Raw genomic sequence first — 14,993 nt, forward strand, 5'->3', positions numbered from 1 at the left:
CACACAGGTGATGCGTCCAAGTCCACAGCTCCCCAAAAGTGGCTACACAGGTTGATAGGGTGGTAAAGGCATACGGCACGCTTGTCTTCATCCGTCAGGGCACTGAGTTCAAGAGTCAGGAAGTTATGTTGCAGCCTTATAAAATTCTGGTTAGGCCACACTTGGAGTATTGCATTCAGTTCTGGTCACCCCATTACAGGATGGATGTGGAGGCTTTGGAGAGGGTGCAGAAGAGGTTCACCAGGATGCTGCCTGGATTAGAGGGTGTGAGCTATAAGGAGAGGTTAGACAAACTTGGGTTGTTTCCCCTGGAGCAGCGGAGGCTGAGGGGAGACCTGATGGAGGTTTATAAGATTATGAGAGGCACAGATGGGTTAGATGGTCAGTCTTTTTCCCAGGATAGAAATATCAGCCACTGGAGGACATGCGAGAGGAGGAAAGTTTAAACTTCAAAGGAGATGTGTGGGGCAAGTATTTTTTTTAAAGAGTGGTGGGTGCCTGGAACGGGCTGCCAGGGGTGGGGGTGGAAGTAGGTATATTAGAAGCATTTCAGAGGCTTTTAAATCAACACGTGAATATGCAGGGAGTGGAGGGATGTGGATCATGTGCAGGCAGAAGAGATTTAGTTTAATTCGGCATCGTGTTTGGCACAGACATTGTGGGCCGAAGGGCCTGTTCCTGTGCTGTACTGTTCTATGTTCTATAGGCTTCATCAGTCACCTCAAGAACCCTCAGAACCAGAATAGAAGCAAGTCACCATCTATACCGAGAGAGAATTCCCCAGTAAATGTCAGAGCCGTCAATATCCACCAGAGAGAAAGCATATTAAAGATTAGGACTTCATAAACTTGCAAGACATGGCCAACAACCAAACTTACTTATTACAGCAATGGAGGAGGACATTTGGCCCATCGGATTCACACTGGCTCCTAGAAGAACAAACCAATGTCCCATTTTCCTCGCTCTACAACTGATTTCCTCTCACATGTCCACCTAATCTCCTTTGATTCTTTGAGATGTGGGAGGAAACCCACAAGGTCACCGGGAGAACGTGCAAACTCCACACAGACAGCATCCGGGGTCGGGATCGAACCTGGGTCTCTGGTGCGTGGAGGCAGCAGCAAAACCCCATGCCTTTTCAAGGGGGAACTGCCTCAGAGAAACATCTTGCCCTCAGAGGAAAAGAGAGGAAGAAAAAGGGAAGGGGCTCTGAGGAAATGGCCAACCTGTTCCACATGAAAACAATCCCAGCTGCTTGTGGAATCAGTTGGCTCAGCACCTCAGCTACTCCAGTAGGGGAATCACCAACAAATATTGAAAAAGTCAAGGAGTGTCACCATACCACCACTCAACAGAGTAATACAACAGAAAAGAGTTACAGAAAGATGCAACATAAAACTTTGGTATCAAGCAAATGAACTTCAATGATCTCTGATTTTCCTCTGCACTCAATATTTCAATACTTCACATGGTATAAACATCAGCGGTGTTCCTACAGTTCTTATAGCATAGAGCAATACAGCACGGATACAGGCCCTTCAGCCCAACCAGTCCATGCCGACCACGGTGCCCACCCAGCTAGTCCCAATTTCCTGCGTTCGGCCCCTATCCCTCCAAGCCCTGCCCCTCCATGTACCTATCCAAGTGCTTCTTAAATGATCATATTGTACCTGCCTCACCCACTTCCTCTGGCAGCTCGTTCCATATACTCACCACCCTCTGCGTGAAAAAGTTACCCCTCAGATCCCTTTTAAATCTTTCCCCTCTCACCCTAAACCTATGCCCCCTAGTTTTGGACTCCCCTACCCTGGGGAAAAAACTGTTACCGTCCACCTTATCCATGCTTCTCGTAATGTTAAAATACTTCTATAAGATCGCACCTCATTCTCCTACGTTCCAAGGAATAAAGACCCAGCCTGCCCAATCTCTCACTATAACTCAGGCCCTCTAGTCCTGACAACATCCTCATAAATCTCCTCTGCACTCTTTCCCGTTTAACCAAGTCTTTCCTATAACAGGGTGACCAAAACTGCACACAATACCCTAAGTGCAACCTCACCAGTGACTTATACAACTGCAACTTGATGTCCCAACCCCCATACTCAGTGCCCTGACTGATCAAGGCCAGCATGGTAAAAAGCATTGTGTTCTAATTCAAATACTGAATACAGAATTTACCAAATATAGGATTTCTAATTCTAATTCAGATACTGTATTTTAATTTTACCTTAAAAGTCTCAAATAACATTCGATAATGTTAACCCAAACCTTTTCAACTTTGCACAGAGTATCTATCACATGTCATAAACAAGTCAATACTTCCTGTTAAAGCTTTGTCCATTGGTCTTGACGGTGGGAGTCCTCAGCAGATATTCACAGGATGTAGTTTTGTATCCCAGTAAGCAAGCTAGTAACATGAAAACCTTTACAGCAACATATTAGCACATCTTCAGCAAGAACCAAGAAGCCTGAATGACTGCAGCTCTTCAGAAAGTTATTGCAGCCGATTTGGAAAAAGTAACGACGAGAAAATTGTGCCTGACTAGCATGCTGCCATCAAACGATTCTGCTTAATGGATTTTAAATGTTTCCCAACTGAATTTTACCTTGTCTCCACCTATGAAACGACGATGTTCAGGGCTGCTCCAACGCTCTGCTGTTTATTCCCACACTTTGCATCTACACAGGTGCCTGAGGGCTCAACTGGAAAATCCAACCAGGTGCATTCAAGAAGCTCCCACTTCAGTTAGGTAATGGATGCCAGTAACAAAACAACACGTAATTAGGAATGCCTCACTCCTCATCACAAAAACAATGGCAGGCAAACAGAATTGAGAGTGCACAAACAAATAGTTATGAAAAATTAACTCCTCTTCAAAAATAATTTCTGACAAGTATTTGATCTGACAAATGATACCCTGGCAGTTGTCCCAGACTCCTTCCACACAACAAATAAAACTCCTAGGTGACTTTTGCGCTTGCAGAAATATCTTAGTGTGTTACAACTTAGCAAAGCAGGCTTTAACGGGTAAATAGATCTACATGGCCCAATTAATGTTTTATTCAGCATCAACCATGACCTCAGTGCTCTTGTAATCTGCACCTCAGCTGATAAAGGCAAGTATCTATGATTAGCAGTCAGTCGTACAGCACAGAAACAGGCCCTTTGGCCCACCACGTCCATGCTGACCTTTTTACCCATCTGCGCTAACCCCATTTGCCCACATTAGACTGTACCCTTTGGGCAGAAGATACAAAGGCCTGAAAGCACGTCCCACCAGGCTCAAGGACAGCTTCTATCCCGCAGTTATAATACTATTGAACGGTCCCCAAGTACAATAAAATGGACTCTTGACCTCACAATCTACCTCGTTATGACCTTGCACCTTATTGTCTGCCTGCACTGCACTTCCTCTGTAGCTGTAACACTTTATTCTGCATTCTGTTATCGTTTTCCCCTGTACTACCTCACTGCACTGTTGTGATGAAATGATCTGTATGGATGGCTTGCAAAACAAAGTTTTTCACTGTACCTCGGTACATGTGACAATAATAAACCAATTTATGCCTTGCCTAAGTACATCTGTCTCAATACCTCTTAAACACAGTAAATCTATCTGATTCCAGGAAGTTCCAGATACCAACCACTCATTATATAAAAAACTTTCAACTCAAATCTCCCTTAGAACTTCTTCCTCTCACCTTAAACATTTGGTAATTAGTTTATTATTGTCACATGTACCGAGATACAGTGAAGAACTTTGTTTTGCATGCCATCGAGACAGATCCTTCCATACGTATTACATCGAGACACTGCAAAGAAAACAGAATGCAGAATATAGTGTTGCAGTTACAGAGAAAGAGCAGTGCAGGTAGACAAATGAAGTGCAAGGGCCACAGTGAGGTAGATTGGGAGATCAGGGGTTCATCTTTTAGCCTGTGAGGGGTCCATTCAAAAGTCTGGTAACAGTGGGATAGAAGCTGTCCTTGAGCCTGGCAATACGGGCTTTGAAGCTTTTGTATCTTCTGCCCGATGGGAGAGGGGAAAGGAAGGATGTCCAGGGTGCGAGGGATCTTTGATTATGTTGGCTGCTTTCCCTGAGTCAGCAGGAAGTGCAGAAAGAGTCCATGGAGGGAAGGTTGGTTTGTATGATGGACTGGGCTGTGTTCACAACTCTCTGCAACTTCTTACCATCTTGATGCATCCGGATAGGATGCTTTCTGTGGTGCATCTGTGAATGTGCCCTCTTGTTTTAGATATGCCTACCATGTGATAAAGATTCTGACCACCTACCCTATACCCCTCATATCAGGTCACCCCTCAGCCTCCTTTGCTCCAGAGAAAACAAGCCCGGTAACGCTTCTAAATCCCACGCAGCGACTGCAGTTTCCTTTTCAAACCTGCTGAGATCACAGAGCTACCGAAAATCTAATGAGCGACACGTAAAATAAACAGATCCTTACACAAGAATCTGTACATGCCACACCGGCAAAAGATGACGACAATGTCACTTTTCCGCAGGTTTTCCCCTGGTTCCATTCAATCTTCAACATTTAAACTCCAGTCGTAAATAAATGATGGAAAAGAGGAAACTGAAAATCAATTCAGTTTTATTTCAATTTGAACATTGATTAATCTTCAGGGATCATGGATAGAACTTCCAAGTGGTGCTGAGATAAAAGAACAGCCACAGTCTCATTGAGTAGTGGACTCAGCCCAATACATCACGGGGACATCCCTCCCCACCCTCGGGAGTATCTACAGGAGGCTCTGCCTCAAGAAGGCAACATCCATCATCAAAGATCCCCACCATCCAGGCTGTGCCATCTTCTCACAGCTCCCATCGGGCAGGAGGTACAGAAGCCTGAAGTCCCCACACCACCAGGTTCAGGAACAGCTACTTCCCTTCAACCATTCGGTTCTTGAACCAACCGGCACAACCCTAATCACTGCCTCAGTACAGCAACACTGGGACCACTTTGCACTACAGTGGACTTTGTTTTGTTGTTCTAATTGTGTTCTTTCTTGTAAAGATTGTGTATAATTTATGTTTAATTTATGTTTTTCTTGTGAATGCTGCTTATCTGATGCTCTGTGCCTGTGATGCCGCTGCAAGTAAGTTTTTCATTGGACCTGTGCACACATGGACTTGTGCATCTGACAACAAACTCGACTTTGACTTTTGACTCTGGTGAAGCAGGAACAAGGGCTGAGTGGTCTACTCCTATCTCTTATATAGGTCATGGCACAACCATTAAAATAGCAGAAGCAAACTCAGGCTGCCAAGATCAGAGGAGAGGGAGGGAGGAAGCAGTCAGTCTCTCGCCTGCCCCACCATTCAATAGGATCATGTAGATCTGGTCTTCAGCCTCAAATTCCAATTTCCTGCCCAGGTCCCATAACCTTCTCTTCCCCTGCAGTCCAAATATAAACTTGAAACACATCACCGTTATTAGATCCTCGATTCCCCTCTGTTCTGCTGCAAAGACAGACGCAAAATATTTGTTTACTATGCTATTAATCATTTGAGGCATTTGTTCTGTGATTTCATTGCCAAGATTATAAAATACATCGATTCCAGCAACCAAATCAAAAACTCATTTTAGACCAGAACAAAAGCCTGAATGCTAAATGAAGAATCTATAAACACACTGGAATAATAATGTAAAACAGCAAATTCAAAACATGTTTTCCCTGCTGTAGGGAACAAACTTTAAACACTCACACAGCCAGGTTAACAAGTTCTAAAGCTGGTAAAGAATGCTAATTAGTTTAATATCCATGTCCCCTTTATATAAAAAAGCCTTGTTCTGCAGCATGCTATTTTTATAGCAGCCATGGATACCAACAACTTTCCTCCACAACCTCAAAATTCCATTAAGCTACCATTGATCATTATTCCTTCCTGTCATGGGTCATAATAAATAAATATTAAAAATAAATAAATATTAAACATAAATGCAAATAATGCATCAATAAGTGCAAATGCAAAGAACATTTGCACTGTACTGCTGCCACAAAACAACAGATTTCATGTCATATGTCAGTGATAATAAACCTGATTCTGATAGTGGAAATCTGAAACTAAAACGTCAAATACCAGAGGACATGCATTTAAGGTGAAAGGGTTCCCCCCCCCCCTCCCCCACACAGAGAGCGGTGGGCGCCTGGAATGCACTGCGAGGGGTGGTGGTGGAAGCAAATACGACAGAGGCGTTTAAGAGGCTGTTAGACAGACATGAATATGCAGGGATTGGAGGGATGGGGACCACGTGCAGGCAGAAGGGATTTAGTTTAATTCAGCATCGTGTTCAGCACAGACATGGTGGGCTGAAGGGCCTGTTCCTGTGCTGTACTATTCTATGTTCTATTAGAACGGAATATTTTGGAAACACTCAGCAGGTGAGGGCTCTCCATTCCCAGCAACATCCTTGTAAAACTTCTCTGCACCATCTCTGGCCTAATCACATCCTTCCTACAGTGCGGCGACCAGAACTGCAGGCAATATTCCAGGTGTGGTCTCGCCAACATCCTGTAACATGACGCGCCAACTCTTGTACAATGCCCAGTCTGACAAAGGCCAGTGTGCCATTGGCCTTCACCACCGTCTACCTGTGTCGCCACTTTCAGGGAACCATCTCAGATCCCCTGTAAATTTTTCCCCCTCTCACCTTAGACCTTTGCCCTCTAGCTTTAGACTTCAGGGGACTGCAAGAAACTGCAGAGAGTTGTGGACACAGCTCAGCACATCATGGAAACCAGCCTCCCCTCCATGGTATCTGTCTATACCTCTCGCTGCCTTGGTGAAGCAGCCAGCACAATCAAAGACCCCACCCACCCGGCTCATTCTCTCTCCTCTCCTCTCCCATACAGGAGCCTGAGGGCACATACCACCAGGCTTAAGGACAGCTTCTATCCCACGGTGATAAGACTATTGAACGGTTCCCTTATACGCTGAGATGGACTCTGACCTCACCATCTACCTTGTTATGACCTTGCACCTTATTGTCTACCTGCAATGCACTTCCCTGTAGCTGTGACACTTTACTCTGTATTCTGTTATTGTTCTACCCTGTGCTACCTGAATGCGCTGTGTAATGAATTGATCTGTACGAACGGTTTGCAAGACAAGTTTTTCCACTGTACCTTGGTACAAGTGACAATAATAAACCAATACCATCTACTCATACCCCTAGGTCTAGTGTGACTGCATTTTCAGAATATGGCTTTGACTATAAAGAATGTTGAATGACGAGGGAAGTGCAGTTTTTCTGCTTTTACTGTCAATTCTCTTCTGGTTCCCTGGCTACATATTGACCTTGTAACACACTGTTCATTATTCAGGATGGTTTCAGGCTGAGTGGGAGTTTGTCTAGGTGTTGACCAGAGTTTACCACAATTGCTCCTTTGTTGGAATAAATTAGTATGATGCTGGAGGAACCTGCAAAAAAACTGTTCACCCATCTTATCTATGGCCACCTGCACACAGCAAGATGCCACGAACACTGCTGAGGTAATAGACAAATAACCTTTTTATTTTAGGTGACGATAGCTGCAGGATTAATGGTAGTCGGACTCTGGGGAGAACCCACCCTCCTCATCAAAACAGCACCGCTGGATTTTTGTTTACATGCATCTACTGAGAGTTGTGCTGATTCTTTCAAAGGCAAATTAAGTAGATTTATTTTGAAATAGAGTGCACAAGTAATTTGCGCCATAGAAAACACAAATGTAATATATATGGGAGGAATAGCTAGCTCCAGACCCAACGTCTTATTAACAAAGCAAACATAAAGCGATCTTATACTTTACAATTTCCTCCTAATTTCATTAGCAATATTTCCAACTATATAAATGTAATCAATTGCTTCAGGAAGGGGAAGCAGGGCGAACGTGTGCCAGTCTACACTGGGGGATCAACAGTGGAGAGAGTCAGCAGCTTTAAATTCCTGGGCGTGAACATATCGGATGACCTGTCCTGGGCCCAGCACACAGATGCAATCACAAGGAAGTCGCACCAGCGTCTTTACTTTCTTAGGAGGTTCGGCTTGTCACTGAACACTCTAACAAACTTCTACGGACGTGCTGTCGAAAGTATCCTGACTGGTTGCATCATGGTCTGGGATGGCAATTCAAATGCACAGGAATGTTAGAAGCTGCAGAGTAGTGGACTCAGCCCAATACATCACGGGCACATCCCTCCCCACCATCAGGAGTATCTACAGGAGGCGCTGCCTCAAGAAGGCAACATCCACCATCAAAGATCCCCACCGTCCGGGCCGTGCCATCTTCTCACAGCTCCCATCGGGCGGGAGGTACAGAAGCCTGAAGTCCCCACACCACCAAGTTCAGGAACAGCTACTTCCCTTCAACCATTCGGTTCTTGAACCAACCGGCACAACCCTAATCACTGCAGTTTAGCAACACTGTGACCACTTTGCACTAAAATGGACTTTGTTTTGTTCTAATTGTGTTTTTTTTGTATAAACTGTGTACAATTTATCTTTAATTTATGTTTTTCTAATGAATGCTGCTTATCTGATGGTCTGTGCCTGTGATGCTGCTGCAAGCAAGTTTATCATTGCACCTGGGCACACATGTACCTGTGCATCTGACAATAAACTTGACTTGACCTGATTCTACATAAACCACCTGATAAAACATTTGATTGACCCGGTTAGACTTGAGGCCGGAGATATAACTTTAAATGGATGAACATTCTACATTCAATTTGGAATCCAATACAAAATATTATTTCCATAAAAAAAATGAATGTAATACTTTTACACCCCGATAAAGTTTAAAAGACATTTGGACAGGTACACGTTGACATGCAAGCAAAAACTCTACAAAGATGACCTTAACCAGTGACTAGCATGTACAGTAACATGCTCCCGCTCTTAACCAGGCAAGTAAGATTCAACATTCCCTGCGCAGATCAAATGTTTGTATTTTTTTTTTAAATTCTTTTGCAGAATGCAAGTGTTGCTGACAAATCCAGTATTTAAGGTATTTTAAGATATTTATTTATTAGTCACATGTACATCGAAACACAGCAAAATGTGTCTTTTTGTTACTGAGTGTGTTCTGGGGGCAGCCCGCAAGTGTTGCCACACTTCTGGCACCAACATAACATGCCCACAACTCCTAACCCGTACGTCTTTGGAATGTGGGAGGAAACTGGAGCACTCGGAGGAAACCCACGTAGACATGACGAGAAGGTACAAACTCCTTACAGACAGCGGCAGGAATTGAACCTGGGTCGCTGGCGCTGTAATAGCGTTATGCTAGCCGCTACACTACTGCACCACCCTACCCTAACTGCCCTTGAACTAAGTGGTTTGCTCACCTGTTTCAGAAGGCATTCATTGTACATTTACCATACTGCTGACACACTGGAGTTACACACAGGCCAAGCTGAGGCAAGTACATTAATTCCGCTCCTTAAAACATCTTAATAAACAGCATGAGTTGTAAACAATGACTTCACAGACTGAGATGTGATCTTAGAGAGGTATGTAAAAGGGGCACAGACAGGGTGACTGAGCACACTTTTTCCCAGGGTTGGGGAATCAAGAATTAGAGGACATAGTGTTGAGTGAAAGGGGAGAGATTTAATAGGAACCTGAGGGGTAACTTTTTCACCCAGAGGGTGGCCCGTATATGGAACGAGCTGCCAGAAGAAGCTGAAGCAGGTACATTAACAACATTTAAAAGGCACTTGGACAGGTACATGGATAGGAAAGGTTTAGAGGGATAGGGGCCAAACGTGGGCAAATGGGACGGGCTTAGATGGGAATAGAACATAGAACATTACAGCACAGTACAGGCCCTTCGGCCCATGATGTTGTGCCGGCATTTTATCCTGCTCTAAGATCTATCTAACCCTCCCCTCCCACATAGCCCCCAATTTCTCTATCATTCATGTGTCTTGGAATCTTGGTCAGCACGGATGGGTTCGGCCGAAAGGCCTGTTTCCGTGCTGCATGACTGAGTCTATAAAAGATTCACGGACTACAAAAACAAAATACACTGCCCTCGTCAACCCTCAAAAAATTCAACTGTCAGTCATGAACTTCCCTGAACAAATCCATGCTGACTGATTAACCTGTGCTCTTGTGAACGTAGGTGTATCTTACCCCTTCGAATTAGTTCCAATGATTTGCTTTATTATTGTCACATGTTGCATATTGCAGACGATACTAAAATAGGTGGTATAGTGAACAATGGTTATCAAAAACTACAGGGGGATCTTGATCAGCTGATAAGATAAGGTATCTTTGTTAGTCACATGTACATCGACACACACAGTGAAATGCATCTTTTGCGTAGAGTGTTCTGGGGGGCAGCCCGCAAGTGTCGCCACGCTTCCGGCGCCAACATAGCATGCCCACAACTTCCTAACCTGTACGTCTTTGGAATGTGGGAGGAAACCGGAGCACCCGGAGGAAACCTACGCAGACACGGGGAGAACGTACAAACTCCTTACAGACAGAGGCCAGAATTGAACCTGGATTGCTGGTGCTGTAATAGCATTATGCTAACTGCTACACTACCGTGCCTGCCCTTAGCTGAGTAAGTGGGCCAAGGAATGGCAAATGGAGTTTAATTCAGATAAGTGTGAGGTGTTGCATTTTGGGAAGATAAATGAGGACAGGACTTTCACAGTGAATGGCAGGGCCCTAAGGAGTGTTGTAGAACAGAAGGACTTTGGAGTACAAGTATATGGTTCACTGAAAGTGGAATCACGGTAGACAGGGTGGTGAAGGGGGCGTTTGGCACGCTGGCCTTCATCAGCCAGGCCATTGAGTATAAAAGTTGGGAGGTCATGGCGCAGTTGTACAGGACGCTGGTGAGGCCACACATGGAGTATTGTGTTCAGTTTTAGCCCCCTGCTATAGGAAAGATGTTATCAAACTGGAAAGAGTGCAGAAAAGATTTACAAGGATGTTGCCAGGACTTGAGGGACTGAGTTACAGGGGGAGGTTGGACAGGCTAGGACTTTATTCCTTGGAGCGTAGGAGACTGAGGGGTGATCTTATAGAGGTGTATAAGATCACGAGGGGCATAGATAGGGTGAATGCACACAGTCTTTTTCCCAAGGTTGGGGAATAAAGAACTAGAGAGCACAGGTTTAAGGGGAGAGGGATAAGATTTAATAGGAACTTGAGGGGCAACTTTATTTCCACAAAGGGTGATACCTATGTGGAACGAGCTGCCAGAGGAAGTGGTTGAGGCAGGTACACTTACAACTTTTAAAAGACAGTTGGACAGGTCCATGGATTGGAAAGGTCTAGAAGGTTATGGGCCAAACGCTGGCAAATGGGACTAGCTTGAATGGGGCATCCTGTTGGCATGGACCAGTTGGGCCGAAGGGCCTGTTTCCGTGCTGTATGACTCTATTTACCGAGATACAGTGAAAAGCCTTTGTTTGCATACCCTTTGTTATCTCGGTGCTGTAGTTAAACTAACCAGCCCTCAATAAACATCCAGCAATAATCACCAAAACTCCAAACATCCCCAAATTCTATTTAAACCTCATGACAAACTGGGTTCTCAACCCCCATTCTGCTACAGTTACGATTGGTTGAAGAGCTGCCTCTGTACTGTATCATGCTGATTACACAAACATATCGACAGTCCTTAAACGTTATTGTAGCAACCGTGCACTTACTATTTTAGAGCAAAGGTGGAAAAAATATTTTACTTCAATAGGTTTAGAAGTTCACATCTCCATAATGTCCCAGCGACTTGCTCCAGTTTCCCAACAGAAGAAGATACAGAGAGAAAGGACGAGGCCAGAATCCTATCATCCTATTATCCTCACACGCTCCACCTGCATCAGATTACACTGGCAGAGGATTTGCAATAGCTTAAGACCAATTATACAGAACAGGCACATTCAGCACAACGAGGCTTCCTTCAGCCACACAGCCGTGCTATTATGTTTCAGCCCTGGGTCCCAAAGGCTACACCTTTGCACGGTAGTGTAATGGGAAGGCACGGTAGTGTAGCAGTTAGCGTAACGCTATTACAGTGCCAGCAACCCGGGTTCAATTCCAGCTGCTGTAAGGAGTTTGTATGTTCTCCCCGTGTCTGCGTGGGTTTCCTCCGGGTGCTCCGGTTTCCTCCCACATTCCAAAGGCGTACAGGTTAGGAAGTTGTGGGCGTGCTATGTTGGCACCGGAAGCGTGGCGACACTTGCGGGCTGCCCCCCAGAACACTCTACGCAAAAGATGCATTTCACTGTGTGTTTCGACGTACATGAGACTAATAAAGAAATCTTACCTTAACATAACAATGTTCAAGGTAGGACAGCGTTACGGAGTCAGCGAGACAGACAGCATGGGAACAGGCTCTGAGTCCACGGTGACCACCAACCACCCATTTATACTAATCCTGCTCTAACCTGAGGCAGGGTTTTGATCCAAAACATCAATTGATCCCACCCCCACCTGCCCCCCCCCCCCCCGACAGATGCTGCTCGACCCGCTGAGTTCCTCCAGCAGATTGATTGTTGCTCCAGATACCAGCACCTGAAGTCTGTTACATCTCTCCTGCTCTAACCCATTTTATTCTTTCCACATTGTGCGATCGGTATGCAAGACAAGTTATTCACTGTACCTTGGTACAGGTGACAATATTAAATCAATACTAACACACCCCAGATTCCACCACTCACTTGCACAGAATATAACAGCACTGGAACAGGCCCTTCGGCCCACAATATCTGTGCTGAACATGATGACAAATTAATCCATTCTGCCTGCACATGATCCATATCCCTCCGTTCCACGAGTGGTGTCGCAACAACCACCTCGCACTCAACGTCAGCAAGGCCAAGGAATTGACTGGGGACCAGGAAGGGGAAGTCTGGAGAACACACACCAGTCCTCATTGAGGAGTCAGCGGTGGAAAGGGTGAGCAGCTTCAAGTTCCTGGGCGTCAACATCTCAGAAGATCTATTCTGGGCCCAACACATTGATGCAATCACGAAGAAGGCACCCCTGCGGCTCTACTTCATTAGGAGTTTGAGGAGATTTGATATTCACCAAAGACTCTAGCAAATTTCTACAGATGTACGGGGGAGAGCATTCTGACTGGTTGCATCACCACCTGGTATGGAGGCTCCAATGTACAGGATCGCAAGAGGCTGCAGAGGGTTGGAGACTCAGCCAGCCCCATCACGGGCACAACCCTCCCCACCATCAAAGACATCTTCAAGAGGCGATGCCACAAGGCGGCGGCATCCATCACTGAGGACCCTCACCACCCGGGACATGCCCTCTTCTCGTTACTACCATCGGGGAGGAGGTACAGGAGCCTGAAGACCCACACTCAACGATTCAGGAACAGTTTCTTGTCTTCCTGAACGGTCCATGAACACTACTTCATTATTCCTTTTGTTTTTGGACTATTTATTTATTTATTTTGTAATTTATTTTGTTATTTAGTAATTTTATGTCTTTGCCCTGCACTGCTGCTGCTGCAAAACAACACATTTCACCTCATACAAGTCAGTGAATATAAACCTGATTCTGATATTCTGTTTCAACTATGGTGATGGGACCAGAGCGCCCAAGTTATCAGGAGAGGTTAGGCAGGCAAGGACTTTATTCCTTGGAGCATAGGAGACTGTGATGATCTTACAGAGGTGTACAAAGTCACGAGGGGCATGGATAGAGTGAATGCACAGTCTTTTTCCCAGCGAAAAAGGATCAAAAACAAGTTTAAGGTGGAATTGGCAAGGTTTAAAAAGGAACCTGAGGGGCAACTTCTTGATGCAGAGGTTGGTACATATGTAGAACGAGCTGCCAGAGAAAGTGGTTGAGGCAGGAGAATATCTGACCTTGTGTCAGGACTCGTCCCTGAAGCACAACCTGTTGTAGGAAATGAGCAGTCACAGAACTATAAACCAACAAGAGCCCTTCACCTCTAGGAGGGGAGAGAGAATCGACCGAATGTCTTGTGGTTTAACAAGGCTTCCTACCAAGGATTACAATGAACCACACCACAGAAGTTAAACTGCCGTCTCCTCCACCGCACAGATAACAAGCTCAGACATTTCCCCAAATTTGATGTTAATTTGTTTGTTCTATGAGGAAGTTAATAATAAATAGTCTTTACTAATTAAATGTTATTGTTAAGTTACCCAAGACTGCCAAGGTCGAACAAAAACTGCAGAGTGATACAAAACATTGACAATTAGTATAACATAAATGCAGGGTAGTGACAGTAATTAACATGAAGGTGATAAACCCAGTGAAGCTTTCTGACACTGGATGGGCGTGTGTGCACTTTCACAGATGTGCTGACAATGATATCGCCACATAAATGTCTTCCCCGCTTTACCACAATACCAGGGGATACAACAAATAAATTAAACTTTACCTCCACATATTCCCAGCAAAGATGCAGAAAGACTGGCATTCCCATAGCACCTTGCACATCCCTTTCAGGTCAACTCAAAGCTCTTCACAGCCAGAGGAGTGCGTCTGTGCCGTAGTCATCGTTCCAACGTAGCGTGAAGTACAGCTACCAATGGGTGTACAATCAGATCACCGACCAACTAGTAAATAGCTGAACCAGGAATATGAGGAACACCCAAGATAATATGATTCAGCAATATTTCACCGACAGAAAGGTTGGTCAGGACACTAGGGAGGGCCAAAGCTCCAGAACAGTGGTGAGAGATCTTTCAAGTCCATCTGGGAGAGTATGAGGGGCTCAGTCTAACAGATCATTTAGGCGCACCAAGATAGATCAAGGAAGCGCACCAACACCTCAGGAGGCTAAAGTAGTTCGGCACGTTCCCACTTTGATGCTCACCGATTTTTATAGATGGAGCATAGTCTTGCACTGTACTGCTGCTGCAAAGCAACACATTTCACCACACATCTCACATGATCACAAGACAAGGGAGCAGAAGTAGGCCATTTGGCCCATCGAGTCTGCTCCAAGGGAAAAAAGAAAAACAAATGAGAAATGGGGG

At 45.0% G+C, this 14,993-nt stretch overlaps 1 protein-coding gene across 7 annotated transcripts in view; it reads right to left on the reverse strand.

Annotated features, from left to right (window-relative positions):
- The window catches only part of LOC127574547 (oxysterol-binding protein-related protein 1-like), a 212,593-nt gene that overhangs the window by 119,217 nt on the left and 78,383 nt on the right, over positions 1-14,993 (reverse strand). The window contains exon 1 of one of the 7 annotated variants that reach the window (XM_052023615.1): positions 12,684-12,802. The exons of 4 other annotated variants lie outside the window; for them this stretch is intronic. In XM_052023615.1, the coding sequence (XP_051879575.1) occupies positions 12,684-12,782 (99 nt within the window). In that variant the 5' untranslated portion in view covers positions 12,783-12,802. Of the gene's footprint in view, positions 1-2,606; positions 2,678-12,683; positions 12,803-14,392; positions 14,543-14,993 lie in introns of those variants that run through there. 2 more of the 7 variants (XM_052023618.1, XM_052023616.1) reach the window with 2 other exon arrangements.

The sequence above is a fragment of the Pristis pectinata genome, chromosome 9 (assembly GCF_009764475.1).
Source record: "Pristis pectinata isolate sPriPec2 chromosome 9, sPriPec2.1.pri, whole genome shotgun sequence".
In the NCBI taxonomy this organism is placed as follows: Eukaryota; Metazoa; Chordata; class Chondrichthyes; order Rhinopristiformes; family Pristidae; genus Pristis; species Pristis pectinata.